Genomic DNA, 23564 nt, shown 5'->3' with positions numbered 1-23564 from the left:
TTCAGGGTATTTGAAAATTCGGAAGCAGCATGTTGATTTCCTGTGTAATCATGTTGGAAAAGTCATAAATTCAAAACTTGCTCAACTAACACTCTTTTATTAAACCTATAAAAACAGCTCATGCAGGCTCCATAGATGATGTTCTGATCCACAAAAGTGATGGAAATCTTCAGAAGGGCCATTCCTGGTGTTTCATCTCCCTCCCTGGAGCCATTTTCTGGTCAATTTGTATGAAGCTTTAATCTAAAACAGCTCTATTTTTAGGGTGCCTAAAGTGTTTGTAAACGTACATTTTATCTATAGTAATACCAGAGATATAGGAAGAAGGCAGAGACATGCTGTGCTGCTAACTCTCTTGTTCTCTCTCTTTCAAACGAAGGAGTGTGACTTAAAGTGTGTAAGGTGATGTAAATTGAGTAACATTTGGTCACAATGGTCCACACTACATTGGGATCTGATAATAACAGATTGTAGGGCCACAGAACCAGAAATAGCCTTTCGAGGCACACCCAGTTAGTGCCCTTATACATTTCCATTGTGGCTAAGTGCTTTTATTTTGGTCTCCTGTGTAATCACGCTTAAACAGTGGGACTTATAATACTGCCTAAAAGAAAATCACTGAGAAAACTGTCAGCTTTGAAAATCCACTGAGCTTAATTTCAGACCAGAATGTCACGGTAACAGCTCTTGTCAAAATACAAGCTTGTAGGTATTTAAAATGTCCTACATGTGTTCTTGGATTTAGTACTTGCAGTTTATTGAAAATTATGGCTTTTACATTTTTTTTAACGGAGATCTAAAATATCCCTCCGCCTCAACCACCTGGGCCCCCTCCCTCTCTCTCTCTCTCTCTCTCTCTCTCTCTCTCTCTCTCTCTCATTCTCTCTCTCTCTCTCTCTCTCTCTCTCTCTCACTCTGTGCACATTCTTTCTAACTTTCTGTGTTATTGTATTGTTGTTTTTATGTTTTTTGTGTGTGTAATTCAAAATATATATTTTATATTTTTTTCTTTGGAGAAAGTTCTGGGTTTCACAGGAAGCATGGCTGCTCCATGTGTTATGAGTTGTGATTCTAATTCGGCGTCATGTGATTAAAATGTTTTATAAAACCAGTGTTGAGGCATGTGTTTTAGTGGTTGGTAATGTGGTGGGTTATAACTCCATTGTTTCCGTATCTAGGATGAACAACGCAATTGTTCTCTTTTTAAATTCAAATGAAAAAGCTAATGAGGTTGTTCAAATGGAAGTTGTAATGAATGATGTGCTTACACCTGTACTCCCTCTTAATAGCCCTTCAAGAAAATGTATTCTGTCAAATCTCCCTCCATTTGTTTCTGATAATTGTCTTCCTTTGGTAAGATAGTCTCTCCCATTAGGAAAATTGCTCTTGGCTGCAAATCACCCTTGCTGAAACATGTAGTGTCTATATGATTCTGAAAAACAATGCTGACAAGCTTAACCTGTCCTTTAATGTTAAAGTCGAGGGCTTTGACTATACAGTTTATGCTACGTCTGAAATTATAATGAAATGCTTTGGCTGTGGCAAAATCTGATATGTGCTTTTCTTGAAAAAATTTATGAAAATGCTACTGTTCAGACAAACTCTCAGAATAATCTCACTGAGGCTGTCACAGAGGATGCTGCTGCCTCTGCTACTGATCAGTCAGTTACTGGTGTGCCGGTTGAGGATAAATCAAATAAACCCACTGTGGCTGAGATAACTGCAGGTATTTTCACTGTAGCTGAACCCATGGTTTTTGAGTCATCTAATATAAGCAGTGACATCACTGTAACTACAGATAACATGCCAACAACTGATAAACAGGACTGATGGTGATGTTGAATTGGAGATGGAGACAGAATCAATCTTCAAAGTCCCCACTAAAAGGAAAAACATTTGTGAGAACAAGGTGAGATTAAGAATAAAAGTCTGAAAATTTAGTCTCAGACAATGATGGCGATTCTACGGATTCCAATACTTCTGACTCTTCATATCTTTCATCACTAAATGAAAATGAAAACCAGATGGCAGTATACAAAGTATAGCAAATTTGAAAGAGACTAAAGGGCTACCTGGAGTTCAGGTTGAGGGTTACTTCCCTGACCTTTCAAATTTCATTAATGACGCAAGTTTTTAATTAAAGAAGGTGCCTTTGTCGTTGAAGAAGTTTAAAATTTTTTACAAAAGGACAATTTTGAGTTAACTTAAAAAGCAAATCCTTAAAGATGAAAACAAGATATGGTGTAATTGTATTTTTCTGGCAGAAGTCTTTGCTTTTCTGACTGTTTCATTTATTTATGTTTGTTTCTTTAAAACATAATTTAATATGAGATATTTTAGAATTTGAATGGTGCTTTCGAGTACAACACTTTCTACAGTTAATGTTTTGAAAGCAGTAAATCCAAAAAAGAGTTACTTGCAGACTTATATGGTGTGAACGCACAAGGGGTGCTAATTTGTTCATGCTTTCAAAGTATCACACAAATGGATGCAACATCTAAATTTAGTTTCAATTTAGAAAAAAAACAGTCAAAGTTGTATCATTCACTCATTACGCTCCGACGCAAGAAAATAGCTTACTGAGCCTAGTGAAATACACAAACATGCTGTTGAATTCTACTCAGATTTATATAAATGTGAACTGTCTCAAAGAGAAAATGAGGACTCTACATTTTTAATGATCTCCCAAAGGTAGATGAGGAGTCTAATACTATGCTTAAACAGTCTCTGATTGGTATGGATAATGGGAAGACTCCTGGCACTGATGGGCTACCTGTTGATTTGAATACAAAACATTCTGGCCAGTGATTGGTGAAGATCTCCTTATGGTTCTTAATGACAGTTTGAACAAAGGCTAACACTAAGCTATAGAAGAGCCGTCATCACTCTGTTATCCAAAACATAAGTAAATGGAGACCGATATCTCTTTTGTGTGCAGATTATTAAATATTATTGAAGGCTACAGCTACAAGGTTAAGCAAAGTACTGAGTCAAGTAATACATTCTGATCAGAATTATTGTATACACAATAGGTCAATCTTCGATAATATGTCATTGGTTAGAGATGTTCTAGATGTGGCAAGGTTATCAGGTATTGAATGTGGTCTGATTTCGTTAGACCAGGAAAAAGCCTTTAACCGTGTAGAACACAAATACTTGCAAAATGATTTAGAAACTTTTGGTTTCAGTCAGAGCTTTATAAGCATGATTTAGACCATGTATCATAATATTGAGAGTGTACTAAAGTCAGTGGTGGTTTGGGTGCTCCTTTTGAAATTCAGATGGGAGTTAGACATGGATGTGCTCTGTCAGGAATGTTATACTCCCTAGCTATTGAACCACTACTTTAGGAATTAAGAACTGAGTTAATTGGGTTTACTATGCCACACTTTAATGTTTCTATATACCTTTCTGCTTATGCTGACGATGTAATTGTTTTTATATCTGGATCTGGCAATGTTAAAAAATTGGAGCTTATTGTTAATGAGTTAAAAATAATTTCTTCTGTATAAGTCAACTGGGGGAAAAGTGAGGACGTTTACAAAAATGGAAATGGCTACTTCCCCAACTGTTTTATAGAGATCGCACACTTATAATCAACAGCCCGGTGTGATCCTCTCTATGGCATAAACTCGCTTGTGTAGATTCGCCTGTTGGACTTTTACAGCTTTTAAAGCTTCAAGGAGAGATGGTTAATTTTTTCTGGGACAATTTGCACTGGATCTCTCAAAGTGTTCTTTTCCTGCCATGAGATGAGGGGGGGTCAAGGTCTGGTTAATCTTGTCAGCAGAGGAGCAATTTATCGTTTACAGTTCATTTAGAGATTACTGATGAGACCTCAATGTCTAGTGTGGAAACCACTAGCACAAAGCATTGTACGTGGGGTGAGCATTGTACATGCTGCACTGTTTTTAATGGATCATACTTTTCTGGATTTTACTGGATTACCTTCTTTTAATCAAAGTCTTTTTAAAGTGTGGAGACTTTTTAAGCATCAGTGGATAGAGTCAGCTACATCACTTTTTTGGTTGCTTGAGGATCCTGTGGTTTTGCAAGTCACCTCTATGTGTCAGTAGATGACATTCCAGGGCTTAAATATTTTGTCAAAGAAATTACTACAATTGAAAGATATTTTTGAAAAAGCAGGACCTTGACTAAAAGAAGCTGTAGCTTTACATCTGGGTATAAGATCAGTGAGATTTGCTAGAAAGTGTCTAGACAAACTGGAAGCGGTTTTAAACTCAAAAGCGAAAGCTCTTCTTGGGAGATACAGTATTTCCCCTGACGCTAATGACTTTCTCTCTCTCTCACTCTCTCTCTCTCACTCTCTCTCTCTCTCTCTCTCTCTCTTTAATGTAATGGTTTTGCCCCTGAACTGCATTGTATGCTGATACATGCGCATAGTCAACACAAGCCAGATTAAACATCTAATCCTGCAAACACCGAGATCTAGACAGAGGGTGTGTGGAAGAGAGGGAGAGAGGAAGTGAAAGTGATTTACTAAGACAGACAGAGAGACAGATTGACAGATCGACTTGACTTTCTAGGGTTATGAATTAACCAGAAGTACTGTAGGTTGACTCATTATTTCCAGTAATTCGACTGCCAAATGTTTACACTAAAATGGATTTAAAACTCAAAAAAAGATGATCCAATATGATAACTGGATGCCACCAAGTCATGTAAAAAACATAGTGAGGTCATTGCAAAAACAATGTAGGATTCTGCTGTTGTAAAACAATGCATAATGTGTTATTTATAGTAGGCCATAAACAGCATATACTGTGCAGTATTTGGCTAGTATGTAGGTTAGAGAGATAGACTTAATTTATGTTGAACACTCTGCATTGGGACCAGCAAACCTGACAGGATGTAGCACCCTGAAAAAGTACATTTGAAAAATAGAGCAAATGAAGGAGAAAAAGTGAGAGGTATATGGAAAGAGATATGGAACAGTTTAACCAGGATGTCTTTGGCAAGACTTTGCTCGATTATATCCTCTTTGCCTCCTACAAGGATTTCCTCCATATTTCATTTGAAATATCTTACAAAATTTTTTCCAGGAGAGGGTAGATATTGAAAGTATGTCTGCAAAGCGTCTGCAGGTCATGCTGTAGTGAGCATATGCCTGTGCACATACACAAACACACATGCACACAGTGAGTGCCACGCATGACCATAGATTACAGCTGACACTTACCTTCAGGCATCTATGTTTAACTGTGCCTAAATTTACTTAGCAGGAGCACCCAAACACACTTACACACACAGTCAGACTCAGAGACCGTGCTTGTGGAAATTGCTTTGTGATCTATGTCTTTAACAAACAATCTCATTGTGTTGGATCTGAATTCATTAATGAAAATGATCCTATTCAGACTGATTCAAAATTCAAACAAGTACACACAATTCATAAAAGCAATATTCCACTCAAATCCAATAATTTACAGTTACAATTTAAATAATTGGTCATTAGAATTCAATAAACTTAAACTTAAAAGTGATGTATTAAAATGACAATAAGCATTTTTTGACTTTTTGAAGTATTACAAATAACTGAACAGTGATCAGAAAAACCGACTGGAATTATTTTGCCGCCTCTAGCAAGATTTGCTTGAATAAGTACAGTGTTTTGATTACTGAAGAGATTACTTTGCATTTTATTGTCATTTGTTTCATTTACTATTTAGTCCTTTCAGATGGAAACATTACACATATAAATGATGCAATCATTTCAACAATTCTCATTCTCAATTCTCATGTAATATTCACCTGTTTTTGTCAATGTGTGAACGGCTTGTAACGCAAGAGCTTGTAAAATTAGCCCTTCCCGGACTTCCTAGGTTGCCTGTAGGCTGATTTTCATGGGAAGGGAGCAGGTCACTTTTGTCGTGAAAATCCAAAGGCTGTGACGTTTATGCACGCTCCCGAGAGCCTTGCCTCAGTGCTTCTCTTCCACTATTCAACAGTGACACCATATTGCAACACTAAGTAACGTTATCTTAGAGATGGAATCCATCAAATGGCTACCAGCACAACACTGACTCCTACACAAACTCAGAGTAAGCCAAAAAAAAAAACATTTATCTACAGAATCCCGTCTGGCTAAGCGAGAACGAGATCGTGGTCAAGCGAAAACTAGAGTGAACATCAGCAGGGCATTTGATTCCTGGAGGGACCTTCCTTCGGTTTTGGGGATCTGAACTGACGTTCTTCTTACTGGACAGGTAAGCATACATAACTGCAAAGTAAGGATTGATCTGTGTAATTTTAGCTAAACTACAATAACAGATGAAATTAATGTTAGTTAGTTATACAGGAAATATATACAATCTATTATTATAAAACAATAGCACTTCAATGTATCAAAATGACAGTTGTGATGGAATCACATCAATACTGATTTGTGTCATGATATTTATAATGTGCAGTCTATTTTAGAAACAGCTACTGTCATCATACACCAAATTTAGCTAACAACTATTGATAAAGCTGACTAGCTAGCAAACGCCGACATATCGTATAAATGCAGTCATTGTATCATGCAAAGAAAAGTGATTACTTCAAACTTCAGTCTCGCATAGCCAGACCTATATCCACACTTTGTTTTAGCCCTGTTTCAGCACTGGAGAGTCAAATATAATACATTTTTTAAGTTTGTAGTAAAACAATCATAACTGTGTAATTTGAATTATGCTACCAGCATATGTCAGTATGATGCCGATGAATCACATTCAGTCTCTTTGTACCTTACGTCATTGTTTTGGTAGATGCTCGTTCGCTCGTGTCACTATGCAGTGTGTGCACAAGCGCGAGCACAAGCAACAGGTAGCTGGCTGCAGTTCAGTTAACGGCCACAGGTGTCAATAATAACAAGGGTTTCTGAATCTTACATACTGCACCTTTAATGAGCAAATAGAATACAACTCACAGACTAAAAGCTGTTTATTTGTGCACATCATAGAGTTACAACAGATGTGGCTTATTTGTTGCATTTTTATTTATTTTTATATGAAACATAAGCAGAAAATTAAAAGCTGTTGCACATGATTACGTTGAGTAAATACTCCAGATTAAAATACGCATTGATATACTGAGTAGATGTAATCTTCATGCATTTTGTGCTCATACTTATAAACAGATGCTACCTATCTGTGTTTTTTTTTCTCTCAACAACACAATTTTGACCCAATGTGATTTGTATTCAGGTGTGACTTTATTTTTGTAAAATACGATATGCTACTCCGAAACATTTCCTTAGAAATGACTAATGATTTAGCTAATAAAGAGAAGATCTCTCAACAGGTAGTAAACAAAAGAGCAGATTAGAGCTTCTCCAAACAATCCAGCCTCTCTACAGGGCCTAAGTGTACAAAGAGCTCTGATGATTGCAGAGTAAACAACTACCCGTTACGCACACTTTGTTGGACTGCTATCACAATTAGAGATCCTTCCCTGCTGCAAAGACCAGCTTAGATCAGCACAAATTTTTCTATCTTAGTTTATGCTTAAATGGCGTGACTGGAGACATTTAGCTAAATAATATAATGTGGGTCATTACAAAGGTGAAATATTTTTGTTGCACTAAATCGAGTCACATTTTCTTTCAAACAGATGTGGTTTTTAAGGTTAATGCTCCATCGAGTTTTAAATCAACAAAACCTACCTCTCTACCCTAAACCTAAACCTATCCAATTGTGTCATAAAAGTAAATGTGAGATGAAAAATGCAATTGCTAAAGCAACCACGTTTTTGTGGTGCTTCTATGACACTTTCAGCTCATATGTCGACTCGCCAGGAGTCGGATCTCGAAAAACGCTCAACTTTACAATGGACCGTTGTCAAACAACCGATTTCCTGCATAATTGTGCTAGTTACATATCTCTTGTAGCCGTGGCAATAAACTGGATAATCTACAGTCAATCAGTCAGTGTTACCACAATATAAATCCAAAAGAATCTGCAGAACGTCCAACTGTATTTAGGACTGCCACAGTATATACTGTAGGTGCCCTACTGTATGTAATTTTTTTTATTTGTGTAAATACGATGTAGATGCTCAAAGATCTTGCATGTTGGAAAAACTGATATTCAAAGAGGTATGCCAAGGAAAACTGTGGATTCATTCTCAGAGTGCTTTGAGGAGAGTGCCAAGAGAGCAAAGATGAATGGTAGTGATTTTTACTCCTCTGGCTCTCAGGTAAATACACATGCCTCCTGCTAAATGGATATAGAGGTGCTTTTATACAAGCACGTTTGTGCTTCTGTTGGAGGTTTTTTGCAAGCCAGGCACCGTGGACTTGGTCTGCTGGGCTGATGGGGGAACATTGGGCTCTTTCAGGGTGGTAATGGCTCTACCCACACAGGGACAATCTGAAGCCAAGCAAAATGAGTCTTGCAGTGAAAACGAGACTCAAATGATATCCAGCAAACAGCACAGCTTAAGCACTTGAATTAGAGGCAACAAATGCGTATGTGTCAATGAGAAGTTTATTGGCACAGCAGTGGGTATTTTTGCAAGTTGTTGAAAATGGGAATATACAAAGCTGGAGCTTCAAGTTCTACTAACCACAATAGTTTAAACAAATTACACCTGAATTTGCAGTCTCAACAATCATTAGGTGAAATGGTCAGAAATGGTTGGAAATAAAAATGAGTAAAACATTTTGAGATGTTCAGGTCACTAACATTGATCATGTTAACTCCTTTTTACAAAATATCTGATTTTTTTGCTTTCATTGCAGCACAAGATGCTCATTATCAAATCATGTTGGGATAACAACACAATTTTTACTTTTTCACTTTCACACCTACAGCAGACAGTTAACATTGAATATGTTTGGCTCCATCAATAAATGTTTCTCAGGGTTTTGTTGAATTTTCTATGCAGGGCAAAGGGCATCTCACTGCTTGCTGTGTCCTGAGCTGAAAGAACGTCTATCTGGGATCAGACCTGGTGTACAAAACCCAGTTTCCATACTCATTAACACTGTGGGTTGAACTATTTTTTTTTTCTTCCCACCTTCACCCTCACTTATCATCCAGCAGTGGCAATCACACAAAGCTTCTGGATTCAATGTATTCTTAGAAACCAGAAATGGTTGCCAGGGACAACAGCTCGAGGCAAAGACGATGGCTTGCTTGGATCAAACACTTCTCCTAGCATGGCTGCATTGTGAACAGTGCCAGTGTGGGTCTCCAAGACCTTTAAGACTTCCCTTTAACAGGACTTAAAAGGTTCTTTTTTATATTTGCAGTGTGGTAAAAGTTTAACTGAATTTTGTTGGCTTTTTTATTTTACTTTTGCCAATTTTATTAATGAGACAGCGAGAAAAGGAACAGGAAATTATCTTAACACACATTGCCCACATGAACTCTACAACTCAATATGTCAGAGCATGTGCACTATCTGTTACACCACATCTCTGACTTTAACTGAAAATAGTGGAAGTATCATTTTATTTCTTTGACGGGAATACAAGAATGGAAAAAGCAGCTATTAAAATGTAGATAGTTAATGAATAACATGGAAATTGACTATTTTTAATCAGCATGGTGTTACTTATGTATGAACGACCCAAGTTTGGATCAGGTCATTTCCAAAACCCTGTATTCACACCCCTGCTCAAAATTAAAGCTTGAACCAGCCTAAAATGGTTTGCTGGTCTTTCCAGTCTGGTCTGGATTGCTGGTTTTAAAGGGGTTTGGGGCACTTGTCAGCTTGGTCATGCTGAAAGGACAACTAGACCAGCTTAAACCAGCTAAGAGCTAAAAGCCAGCTTAGGCTGGTTTAATTAATCAGTTTCTTTTTTCACCAGGGTGTTCTCCCTGTCTGATTTTGTGCACTAACCACTCCATCATTTGCCCAGTTTTAACCCCATTTTGTTTGTTTTCCTTTGTAGATTTGACTATCAAGAGCTCCTTCACAACTCCACATTCTGTCTTGTTCCACGTGGTCGGCGCTTGGGGTCATTCCGTTTCCTGGAGTCTTTGCAGGTAAGAAATAAAAAATGTGCCTCTTTCTGAACTACTAAAAACTGTCAAGAATGCTTCCACAAGTGACGGGACCTTTTAGCGATGCACAAGGTGGATTATGAAAACAGTCAGGTCTTGGATTCTCCCAGATAAACAGCACATTAGCTGTGGAGTGGAAAAACGTCCCAGGCGCAAATATTCTTGGACGTCCCAGCGTTGTGAGTGAAAGGGCCGGAAACTCGCACAGGGTGCCCTCGACTCTGCCGAGTTGTGCTGAATGGATAAATCCACAAAACAGTGGGTTTGGCAGCCAGCTCAGCCCTCACACTGATTCTTTGGCATCCCTCACTCTTTCTGTTCTCCCTTCATGCTCTTCCATATAAGTCCCCTGTCTAAATTTCATAGATATTTTCTCTTTGAGGCAGCCAAAGCCAAGAACTAGCAATTACCAGCACAGTGGAAAAGTTCTAGAACAGTGGTTCACAGACATTTAAGACTAAGTACCAACATTGATCAAATCAGAACATCTGTCATTTTTTCGGCATTGAGCAAACTGAATCTTTTAAAATCTCTTTTAGCTTAAAGCTGAAGTGTGCAACTTTTTTTTATATTAAAAAAGTTTGTCCCATCCCAGCTTAATATGCAGAGACAACTATAAGCCATTTGTGAACGGACAGTCGATATTTTACAATGGTGTGTTTAAATTGGTATAATTTTAAGTGTATATGCTTTTCCCATCGGACTCGGACATTGAATTGTTGATGGGCTCCATCCAATGACGTTTGTTATCTGGTCTGTTCACGCACATGTGCACTCCTTAAAAACCTGTAAGTACACCGCTTATGCCTTTACATGTCCACAATAAGCCGCATTCTCCAGGAGAAAGCTAGATTTGTTAAAACACTTTCTCTTAATGCTTAAACAGCATAAGTAAATCTGTGTTCTTGTTTACATGATGTTTCAGAAAGCTGCTTTCTGCACATGCACTGGAATAAACTGTTTTCTTAAGTGCAAGTAAATGTGGTCAGTGTCTCTGTGGTGCTATAAAATTGTTCTGTTTGTTTGAGCGGTCCATCCATCCCAGGGAGTACCATCTAAAACAACAGTGTAATTGCAAATGTTAATATGCTAATTTTGCAGTTGAATTCAAACACATAAATAAAACTAAATTTTGGAGTTGAATCTTAAAACTTTATCTCTCTGTCTATAAGCACCTGGAGTCAGACTGGTTACATTACTGATGCCGTGCTCAAAATGTAAAGCATCTAGATTAATATCTTTTTTAAATATATTTTGCTGATAACTTCAGTTTTATGCTGCTCTCTTTAGCATGCAGAATAAAATTGTGGCGTGCAGTCTCTGATCAGCGCACAGCTCGTGAAGAGCCAACACGTTACTTATTTGCCTCCCACATTGCAGCAGTGAATCTTACAAAGCTATATTAAAATTGTATATTCAGTACATCATAAATTGGAAAAAATATTTTCTGTATATTTTGTTTATTTTTTTATGTACAAAATATTAACACTGGGCCAAATATTATATTAGTATTGACCATTACAAAGTTAATTTGTGCCTAAATACAGATTGGATTAGATTTAGGGGCTTCCACATAACTCGCATCAGCGTTGCTAAATACATTGAGCTATATAGAGTGAAGCATCAGCGTTACCCCCGTTGACCCCATTGTCTTTGACCTTTCAATGCGGCAGCCAATGTTTACCAGCCAATTTGCATATAAGCAAAGTCTGTCTTTGCAATGACAGGTCCAACTTTACAGCACATGTTTTATCCACCAGAGCCAGAACAAGTTTCGAAGTGGTGGGGGGGCAGCAGCAAACTGGGCTGTCTTTGGTTTCGGATACTTCTGTGTGTTCTTGTTTATGGGTCTCTCTATTTTATGTATCTATTAAATCGTTTGATAGTCTTTTATTGTTTGTGTTTGCATTCAACAATGTTACACAGTTACAAAATGCACTGTTTTTTATACCTTTTTAAAACAGCATATTGCATTCGACATTGTGTGACTTGAAGACTTAAGGGTTACATTTATTTCCTCATCCCCAATAATAGGATACAAAGCAATATTTCTTCATTATCCTACTTTGTCTAACGCTGATGACTTTTAAGACTGATCATATAATGCAAGTTATAAATACTTACTTACTTGTGTATAACGGAACATCTTATTGTTCAACGCATCTACAAGCAACATAGAATGACAGTGAAAACTAGCCAGCATGCTCTCATCCACTTTCACTCTTTTATTCAGGTTTCTGGGCTTTTGTAGATCAGCGGTTAGATGGATCGATCAGACATCTGCATTGTTTAATTTTCTTGGTGCAAAGGGCAAAATGGCACATTTACCTATTTAAATGAATATCAGATGCTAAAACTACATTGAATTATAGTCCTTACCAGGAATATACTTTAACGTCTGTGTGGCAGGGCGGAGGGCGGGGCCGGGTCGTGATTATACACACCCGGTCCCTTATCAGGCTAATCAAGCTTTCAAGAGGGATAAAGGCTGACTGCGGAGGATTGTGCGGGAGAGAGAGATAGTTTACGGACATGTCCGTCATGTGTGTGTTTGTGTCTTTTGTTTCAGTGTAAAGCAGTCAATGGAAAGGAGGAGGCGAGAACCACTCTTTGAGATAAACTTGGTCATCTCAAGGCGTTTTGATGCTCTGAGTCAAATGAACCAATTGATTAGGATATTGAGTTACTATTTTGAAGGACTTTTAACACCTTTATCACTGGTGGAACTTGCTGATGAAATCACATGAATTGGCCAGTATGATGCATATCAAGAAGAATCAGTTTGAAATAAATGTTTGTTAATATTTCAAAGCTTACAGACTTTCTATCAAGAACAGCAAAGCAATAATTCAGCATCTAGTCACGTCTGTTCTGTCAATTCTCATGCTATATTACTATTAATTAATGCGCAGAGTGCGCATATTCTTATGTCAGCCGAAGCTCAGTTGAGGTGTATGCTAAAAGTGTTTGGCACTTTTTTAAATGTTCTTCATTGTTTCTGAGCATTTGGAGATGAGACCTCATTTCTTTAATTCAAATTCACCAAGAATATCTCAACATAAACAAGTCCTCTTATTACTTTCTGCAATTAAAGTATAAAAGAAATTGCCAGGAATTTTTTTCACTTCTCCAAATACATGTTTTCCATGTTTACTGTGTACACCTCCTACTTTCTGACTTGACAAACTCGAAAAATCGTCATTCAGTGACACCATCTGCAAAACTTTTCATGTGGAGGTTTTTTTGTCATTAACTATTTATATTGATTCCAAACTCAAATCAACAAAAGCAGCACATGAAAACACGGAATCAACTTTCATCAAAATATGTTCTCCCTCTCCAATGTTTGTTCTTGGCAACCCTCTAAGAAGGCCAAATAAGTGCCCCACTCCTTGTCAAAGGCACCCAAGCTGCCCAACCATAATTTTTTCAAATGCTGCGACTTTTCCCAATTTCGGTTCTCCATTCATGAAATTAGGGCACACTAGCCGACTTCCATTCCCCAAGGAGCACTTTCCTGCCGATCATCACACTGGTAAGGTCCCAGTTTTTAATGCATTAACACCCACCCCATCACCCAAAATAAAAAGACTGGAGAAGAGTGAAATCTAAGGCCTCAGGATCTCACAGACATAACTCTGAGCCCTCAACCAAAAGTCTTAAATCTTAATACAATACCAAAAAACACAGGCTATGTCCCCATCCTCGGATTGGCATCGCCAGCAGGTGTGTGTGTCTTTAAGACCAAGCCTATGCAATCTAGAGGGAGTTCAATAAAACGATGCAGAACCTTAAATTGAATGAGGTGCACTCTTGCACCCCTAAACAATTCAAGTCTCTCTCCCAAGGGATGTCAAAACCCCATCCTATAGACTCTGAATTAGCCAGGAATAGTATGCTGAAGCCTCGTGACCCTTTCCAAAAGCCGCTAGGACCATCTCAATAGTGTCTGCAAATGTCCGAATTGAGCATGCAGGAAGCTTTTGTCCACACTAACTGCATGTGTGAGATAACGGGATGTGTCTTTACTTCTCCAGGCAGCTTGGTAGAAAGACATTGCAATGGTAAGATAGGGGCAAGGATCTCCTGGTCAATAAAGAGCCAGGGAGGAGCTCTTTCAGGCAGAAGGGACCAATGTGCCAAATGTTTGAGACCAAAAGCATAATAATAAAACAAAATATTGGGGAGACTTGGGTAGACCTGTGTAACTTGTTAGAATGATGTTTACCATTCCAGGTAAAGGATTTAGCTATACTATCAAAATTTTAAAAAGAGGGTATCTTCAATTGGGAGAGACTGTAATAGGTAGTTACATTTTGGAATACAATTAAATTTTATTACATTAACCTTCCCAATCATAGATAAATGTAGTGAGGCACACCTGCCCACATCACTTGAAAACCTTTTTATTAATAGGTTCAAATAAATTTGGACTAAATCACATACATTTGCTGGGAATAAAATACCCAAATACTTGATGATCTGTTTGGTCCATTGAAAGGCACCTAGCAAAAAATCAGTTACTGGGCAGTACGCTGTACAGAGCCAAAGTTTCGGATTTAGACAAATTAACTCTAAATCAAGTTTGGAAAAGGAATTGATAATTCTGTGGAGGCAAGACATAGATCTAGTAGGGTCGGAGACGAGTAATAAAATATCACCTGCGTAAAGCAAAAGCTTATGCGCATTACCTCCCACCACCACTCCTGTAAGATCACCTTCCTTTCTTATCGTGGCTGCTAATGGTTCCAGGGCAAGACAGAACAATAATGGGGAAAGAGGGAAACCCTGCCGGGTGCCCCTATCCAGCGTAAAATAATCTGAAATTAATCCATTTGTTTGTACTGCCACTACAGGGTGTCTATAAAGTAGCTTAATCCACCTAAATAAAGTATTTCCATCTGGCCCCAGAGCCTTGCCTGTAGGTAAGGCCTTAATTAAATCGTCAAGCAAGTTTATCTCAGAATCAAGATAATTTTTTTGTTCAGTCGTCAATTGAAGGACATTCTAATGGTTCCACAAATTTTCTAATGTCTTCATCAGTTGATGAAGACGTGGAACTATGAAGATCAAGATGGAACACTTTAAAGGCATTGTTAATATCAGTGGCCGAGGTAAATATTTCACCACCAGCAGATTTTACTGAGGGAATGGTAGAAAAATAAATTTTATGTATCTAGCCAAAAGTTTTCTTGCTTGCTCTCCTGACTCAAAGTATGACTTTCTTTCCCCGAATAACCAAATCTCCATCTTCTGTGACAAAATAGCATTATATCTGTTTTTTAATTGGGTCAATTTTCTGAGGCCATCAGATAACATTCGGCACTTCAGCTCTGCCTCTGCACTTTTAGTATTCCCTTCCAACTCCACGAGTTCTCTTGCTTTGGATTTTGATGAATGAGGCTTACCTTATCCGACCCCTAAGAACTGCCTTAAGTGCCTCCCAAGCCACGCCCACAGAGGATACTGAGGACCATATAAACATTGATACCAGCCGTTAACATTTGTTGGAAACCAGGATTTCGCAAAAGAGATACATTAAAGTGCCAACTATATGATTTATTTTTCTCCATATATGGCAACACCTCTAAATTCACATTTATAGTCCCTCCCAGATGGGTTCAAAAGTCTCCAAATATCTGTAAAACCGAGGTTTTTACACATCATTTGAACCATCAATGTTGCTCTAGGGGGCTTACACACTTTTGCTTCACTATGATCAAGGACTGAGTCCATCAAAAGATTAAAGTCTCCTCCCAATATTATATCATGAGGGGTACCAATAGTTTGCAACACCCCTTCAAGAACTATAAAAAAAAACCCTGATCATCAGCATTAGGTGTGTAAATATTGGCCAAAATAAGACTTTGCCCCTGAATTTCAGTGAAAACAATAATGACTCTTCCTTATTTATCATTAGAAAATATAATCTCTTTGAGAAATTTGAATTGTAGATGTTTATTTATCAATATAATGACTACCCTGCTTTTACTTGAGCCAGCACTAAAGAAAACATGTCCACCCCATATCTTCCCAAATTTTCCAGCTTCCTGCGGGCAAAGATGAGTTTCTTGAAGAAACATAATATCATATTTCTTACATTTAAGAAATGAAATAACCTTCCTTCTTTTTATGGGGTGCCCCAACTCATTCACATTCCATGTGGAGGGAGACAATCCACACATATTAACATTTTACATTTTGATATAATTTAAAGAATAAATTGTGAGTCAAAACAAAATTATAAAGACCACATTTCAACATTAGTGCAACAATAAATATCCAAACTTCCCCCTGAACAAAACAAACAGGAAAAAGAAAATTGTATGCATTAACTCTGTGCAGGACAGTGCCAACCGGCTTCGATCCCTCTAAACTCAAAGAGTCCATGCACGCCTACGAGAGTTTCCGCAACAACTTTACCATCGGATTGCTCAAGTCCGGTGCTTCTATACAAATTTTGTGAGGCAAAATTACATAACAGAAGAAAATCTATAAATCAAACTCCAGCCAATAGAAGGCATAAGCACAAAGAACAAGCAGATTCATCCACAACTGTCCCGAAGGAATATTCCACTACAAATCAAACTCCAGCCGCTAGCGGAACCAGCACAAAAACAAACAAAACAGGCATCCCGGTTCCTCGGACAGTCAATTGTATATTTAACATGTATATTTCAAGTTTTAGCAAGCGTCATTTAATTTCTCCAGAATCCAAGGATTTAGAATTTTTTGACATATTGATTTCAAAGAGCAAATATGTAGCACGGTGTATCAAATCTCACCGGATTATAACACAAAAATAATGAAAAACCAGCAAAGTGCGCAGAGCTCGTCACTCACACGTCCGCTCCTAGCATGGCGTCACCTGACTCTCCCATGTGGAGTTTAATATGCCATGCAACGCTGGTGTTGAGCAGTGCTTTGACGTCTCAAATACATAACATACATGAAGTATTTCTCCTCCCTTTAATAGATGAGAAGCCTGATTATTTTGCTATCCTAAATATGCACAATTATTTGGTTGGTTGCATTTCATTATTTGCATTTAGCTTTGTTTTCCCCGCTGTCCATGTCTCTATCAGAACAGACCTAGATTGAGATGAGAACCACCTTTCTAGAATATCCTCCAACCTCTTTCACCCTGACACTGCTGCTTTCTCTCATATCTCACACCCTCTATCTCTCTAGTTCTGATTCCTAGATACACTTCTCTTGCAAAAAAAATGGCTGAGCATGCAGCCATGGAATGGATCATTGCCAAGTGGGATCCATGCTAGTCATGCAGCCATAAAGCTATCATCTCAAGCTTCTGGATCTCTGTGGGCTCAGCAGGCCAAGGCAGCAATCAGTCACCTTTAAGCAATTTGTTGCTGTCTACTCATGTGTCCTCTAACGCCTGTTTAGGATGAAAGCCAGGCCACACAACTGTTGGAGGGGCTGTGTTTGATAACAAGATCGCACTCTCTTGTGATTTAATTAAAAATCAGACCAGAAAATGGGCTGAAAGGCAAAAAAAAAATAAAATAAATAAAATGAAGAAAAAGGCAAACAAGGAATCTGGGAGCAAAAGTAGTGCAACATCAAAAGGGGGTGGTAAACAAGAGGGAAGGCGAGCATCAAATTCTACTTCAATAAATAATGGACCCCAGCTCCACTCCAACCTATCCCTCCTCTTCTACCACCCCTATGGGGGACGGGGGTAATTAACACATCTGTCTGGCTGGATCTCTGATAAAAATCATTGGATGGGAAGACTGAGACTTCTTGCAAATCCAAGCAGCCGTTTCAGCACACACTATATTCAATCTCATAACCTTGCCTGAAGGGAAAAATAACATGCACCATATCTATATTTAAGTGCATTTTGTGGTTAAGTCTATTTTTCTTGTGCTATTTTACAGATGATCAATTGATTGTGCTGATGCTAATTATAGTATATAACACTTTCTCTGTCTCTGATGGTTGGGTTGTCTCACAGGCTGCTTGTATCCCAGTGTTACTCAGTAATGGCTGGGAGTTACCCTTCTCTGATGTCATCCAATGGAACCAGGCAGTCATCGAGGGCGATGAGAGACTGTTGCTACAGGTAACAAGCCTTCCGAATGGGACTATTTGCTAAAAGTAGTGGAAATAGTTTTTATTTCTTGGAATGGAACATAAGGCCATTGATTAAAGCATATGTACGTACTTGACAAATTATAGTGATGTAGGGGGTTTTCAATATCATGATTTTGGATAAAAATGTATATGAATATATAAAAGAAAGTGTTTATATTTAGATGCTGTGACATCAACTTTATTGAATCACTTTGTTTTAAATAGTCATTTTAAATATTCATTTTAGCAGTTTACCCATACACTTGGGATAATTCATCCAAAAATCCAAAAATGAAATTGTCACCATTTTCTTACCCTCATGTCATTCCAGACCCATATGCTTTCCTTCTTCGGTGGAACACAAGAGGAAATATTATGCAGAATGTTAACCTCAGTCACCATTCACTTTCATTGCAATTTTTTTTCTCCAATCAATGAAACTGAATTGTAACTGAGGCTATCAGTCTTTAACATTCAACTTCCATTCATTTTCCTTGAATTCTTCCTTTTGTGTACCATGGAAAAAGAAAGTATGATGGTTTGGAGAGACGTGAGAGTGAGTAAGTCACAAAGAACTAAGATTTTTCGGTAAACTACTCCTTTAAATAATAAAAACAAGTTCTTCCTCTTAATATGTCATTTTTGAAAAATAAAACCAAGACAGGGTGATCAGAACCCCAATGTCAATTTGCATTGTTTGAAAAAGGCTGTACATTTACCTGCTTTTACATAAATAAATGGAAAAATGGGAATACTAATTTAAATAGAAATTCTTTAAGAATGTGTGAAGTAAGAGACCACAAAGACATTAAAATAACAAAGCTACATAGTAAAACACTTTAGTGTATATTATATAAAACTATTTAACCAATGGCGGATTTAGGAATGCGGGAGGGGGCGCAAGGCAAGCTACAACCGCTACTGATTTGACCACAGAATACTGCAATGGACCAAAAAAAATAATAATTATAATTAATTAATAAATTAGAAAATGCTGCATAGCTTTAGATGGAGTATAACATTTTGTCTCTGGTAGTGTTTGTGAATTGCCAAAAGGTAAAAACTTGCCCGGGTAATTATATGTCACTTTGTTCCCTCAGGTACCTTCTACAGTGCGAGCTGTGGGCATTGACAGGGTGCTGGCTCTACGACAACGCACACAGATGCTCTGGGAGGCGTACTTCTCCTCAGTTGATAAGATTGTACTCACCACACTGGAGGTGAGAGCTGGGTCAGCTTAGATGTGTATACGGCAGCGTGTCTGACAGAGAGGAAAGTTCGTCAGGGGAAATTAAATGAGCACAGGAAGCCATACATCATTAGTGCACACTTAGTCCCCTGCCCTTAGGTTAATTGGCAAATGTCAATTTTGTAGAAAATGATGGTGTTGGTACGCCCCCTGCTGGCCAATATTACAACTATCTGCTGAAATTAAAATGAGCTTGAACACTGATCATTATATACAGGTATATAGATTAACAAATGTGTTTGACTTTTATTAACAGAAATTTAGTTAATTGTTTTATTTAATATTTGATTTGATCATTATATTTAATGCCGTTGCCCATTTGTCAAACAGATCATAAAGGACAGAGTGTACTCCCACATCTCCAGAAATAAATTCATGTGGAATGCCTTACCTGGAGGGCTGCTGGTTCTGCCCGAGTACTCTACACATCTGGCCCACTACCCGTTCTATTATTTAAACCTTGGTAAGCTTATAACCTTAAAAAGTCATTGTGTAAATGGGATACAATATGTAGTGTTTTGGCAATATTTGTAATGAAGTACTGGTGTACTACTTTGTGTATACTGCACAGTATATACTGAATATTGCCTGCATACTAATTTTTGAAAAGTAATATGCAACAATAAATGTTTCAAACAGCTGGATTGCTACATTGTTGTCACATGACCTCATTAAATTGCTTTTTTAATTCTGCGAGTGGTGTCCAGTTACAGTCCAGTAAAATAAATAATATTTTGCGTTTTTGTATACACTTGTATACACTTTTGGCAGTCCGATCAAAAAATGAGCCAAGAATGAGATGATAAAATGCATGCCTGATATGTTTACAGTGCATTCATACTGAAAGTAGAAGGTAAAGTATATGTTTGGCAAATATAATACGTCATCTCGTTATTCCACGAATACAGAAAATTTTGATACAGAAAAAATGTAATGAGTAGTATGCTATGTTATTCCAAACAAGTCATTGTGTACTATGATATATATATTTGTACTATAGAATAGAATAGAATAGAATAGAATGTATAGTTCCTTCATGGCAAGGATGTCTCTGACTCTTTTTTCCTTTGTTGATGTAGGGATCAGCCCAGGTCAGGAATTCACCGCTGTCATTCATGCCACCTCACCTCTGATTTCCCAGTCTCAGCCAATCATGAAGCTTCTACAGGTTGTCTCCAAATCAAAATACTGCTCACAGGTAAATAGATAAAACTTCCAGACTCTGGTTGAGTTTGCACCTTTTTCAACTTCACCCTAGTCATCAATGCATATAGATTAATGTTGTATTAAACATTATTATTATTACATTAATACTAACTGAATGGAAATGCATTCATATTTTTGAGCTATTTAATACGTTTTAATATTTTAAATCTATTAATAATTGTCTGTTTAATTTTAATATAGTTTTGTTTCCTTTTACATTAATACTTAATATGAAACTTCATTTATAAACTTTTTTTAATTCATTAATAATTTTCTGTTAAATTGTATTGCATGAATTCTTAATTGATATGGAATTTCAATATTTGTTAGATAATTTATAAATTTTTTAAAGTTTAATCATTTGTAAACATGTTTTATTCGTTAATAATTGTTATTATTAAAATTATTATTATCATCATTATTACATACAAGAATAAGAAATGTAAACAGAATTTACGTAAATATCTCAAAAATATTAATGGAGTTCCATATCAAATGTTAATGTAGTTAGACCATGACAAAAGCCAAGAAAAAGTCACATCAGTCAGTGTGGAGTTCATACTGTGATAGTGTGTTTTCTTGTTTGGGTTCTTGTCAGATCATTATCCTTTGGAACAGTGATAAGTCGCCCCCTCACCGGAGTAAATGGCCGCCTATGCCAGTACCCCTTCTCGTCACAGATGGCAGAAGGAAAGTGAGTATCTAAGTGAGAGTGCAGTCAAGCTGTCTGTGAGCAGTGGCGAGATCTCATGCTCTTTCTCTCCCTCCCACACCTTGCTCAGTTCTTTTCTCTGTCACCTTCACAGACAAGCAGTCGATTCCTGCCTCATGCTGCTATTGAGACAGAGGCAGTTTTGAGCCTGGATGACGACACAGTTCTCTTGACCAGTGAGGTAAACAATAAATCCAAGCACCTCCTGCTTGTAGATGCTACTTAAATAAATCTAGAGCCTTTGCCCTATTAATTAGTGGCTCAAACTGTAGGGTTTAGGGATTTGAACAAACCCCTTACACTAAGTATTAAACTTCAGTAAGTAACTTGTCCCATGGTTCTACGGACATGAATTATACCTCAAATCAAGCTGCTTTTTGAGGAAAGGTGACTTACATTTTTTGTCTGGTGGATGATAAAAGAGAGGAAAGAATACTTTAGATCAAGACATATCTAGAGAACAGAATATCATAGAGACTTTGGGGTGGGCTTTTTGACTTACCACCCAGAACACCCTACAGGCCAATTTGCATACACTTGCAGATCAATTTAGCTTTCATTATGTGGCAGTTTCCCAGAGAGAAATCAGATCAGATAAAAATGGTCAAGTATAGCCAAGTCATATTGTAATTTGTTTTTCTGCTCTAATCTCACACATGCAGATCAATTTTGCTTTCCATGTGTGGCGGAGCTTCCCAGAGCGGATTGTTGGCTACCCTCCCAGAAGCCATTTCTGGGACCCTGTGAAAAGAGCCTGGAGCTACACTTCTAAATGGACCAATGAGTACTCCATCGTCCTCACTGGGGCAGCGTTCTATCACAGGTAATTGACATCAGCTCACATACCCTGACAACACACAATGTTTACATCTTGTCTATCATGCTTGATCAAGCCATTGAATATCTGTGTGTCCTGTGCTCTTGACTATGTGCTAAAATCTTTGTTTCTCACAGATACTACCATCACCTGTTCTCTCAGTACCTCCCCTCCTCTCTGCGTGTGCTGGTGGATCGTACGTCTAACTGTGAGGATATCCTGATGAATTTCCTGGTCTCCTCTGTGACACACCTGCCACCCATTAAAGTGGCACAGAGGAAGCAGTACAAAGAGATGCCCGCTCTACAGGTGAGGCCAGAGCCCAAGCTAATTTTGTTCTTAAATTCACTGTCACCATATGTGGGTTTGTAAACTGTACTGTAAATTGACCAATTGATCATTTCTACCACCAGTTGACGTATTGGGTTTGTGTCATGTATTTATGGATCACATGACCTCAGTTGTGCTTGTTCTATTTGATAACACAAGGAGAAAAATTACTGTCCACAAACTGCGTGGGCATAGATGCAGCATCACGTAAACATTGAAGATCTCAGTTGCCAATGCCATTGTAAAAAATGAACAATTCACAATCATCTAGTGTCATGGATGTATTTTTCAACTTCTTTTTTTCTCGGTCTCCTCTCAGGGCACTAAGATGGCGCCATGGGCAAACCCTGAGCACTTTACCAAGAGGCAGGAGTGTGTCAACACTTTTGCGAGCTGGTTCGGTTACATGCCTCTAGTGCACTCTCAATTTCGCCTGGACCCTGTACTCTACAAGGATCACGTGTCTGTCATGCGCAAAAAGTACAAAGAACTGGAACGTGTCTGAGCCAAGCTAACAGCTCGACACTCAGAACAGACTGAGAGAGGAGACCGGTCACAGACTGATAGAGTCACTGGTGGGAAACTCCTCCGCTAACACAGAAAGAGTCTGATGACCACCACTTCTGGCATGTGGTGGCCAATCAGTGGACAGGATAGGGGTATTTACCTCTTATGGCCGGTTCTCTAAATATGATTGACAGTTTCATGAACTAATTCACTTAAGAGTGAAAGCAAAGCAGATCTGTCAGTCATTCCAGCTGCTGTTTTACTGGAGAACACTTTGTAGCATAACGGGTGCCTAGCAGGCTGCTAACGGTGCTGTGGACTAACAAGCAAGGGGAGTGAACAAGCAACTGACTGATGATGTGGAAACAACATGACCAATAAAGTAATTCTGAAATGCAAACTGTGTGGCAGAATTTGTGAACATATACTTTTATTTTGAGGTTTCGTGCAACAATGCCCAGAAACCAAGGGTAGCTAACAAATAAATATTTGTATTATTTTATCGACATAAGAGAAAAAATAAATGTAGGCTATATATATATATATATATATATATATATATATATATATATATATATATATATATATATATATATATATTATAATGTTTTAAATTAGAACACATTTATA

The 23564-nt window shown here is 37.9% G+C and overlaps 1 protein-coding gene across 1 annotated transcript in view; it reads left to right on the top strand.

The window, feature by feature from the left end:
* Positions 1-23327, top strand: part of LOC127650535 (exostosin-1c-like) — a 63964-nt gene extending 40637 nt beyond the window's left edge. Inside the window, 10 exon segments of the mRNA XM_052135999.1 lie at positions 9902-9995; positions 17995-18102; positions 19214-19333; positions 19693-19825; positions 20442-20560; positions 21167-21262; positions 21375-21461; positions 21943-22103; positions 22235-22406; positions 22747-23327. Of these exon segments, the coding sequence (XP_051991959.1) occupies positions 9902-9995; positions 17995-18102; positions 19214-19333; positions 19693-19825; positions 20442-20560; positions 21167-21262; positions 21375-21461; positions 21943-22103; positions 22235-22406; positions 22747-22932 (1276 nt within the window). The 3' untranslated portion in view covers positions 22933-23327.
* The last annotated feature ends 237 nt before the right edge of the window (positions 23328-23564 follow it).

Source organism: Xyrauchen texanus, chromosome 10 (genome assembly GCF_025860055.1).
Source record: "Xyrauchen texanus isolate HMW12.3.18 chromosome 10, RBS_HiC_50CHRs, whole genome shotgun sequence".
In the NCBI taxonomy this organism is placed as follows: domain Eukaryota; kingdom Metazoa; phylum Chordata; class Actinopteri; order Cypriniformes; family Catostomidae; genus Xyrauchen; species Xyrauchen texanus.
The sequence above is the reverse complement of the archived record's forward strand: the minus strand, read 5'-3'. Positions and strand labels throughout refer to the sequence as shown.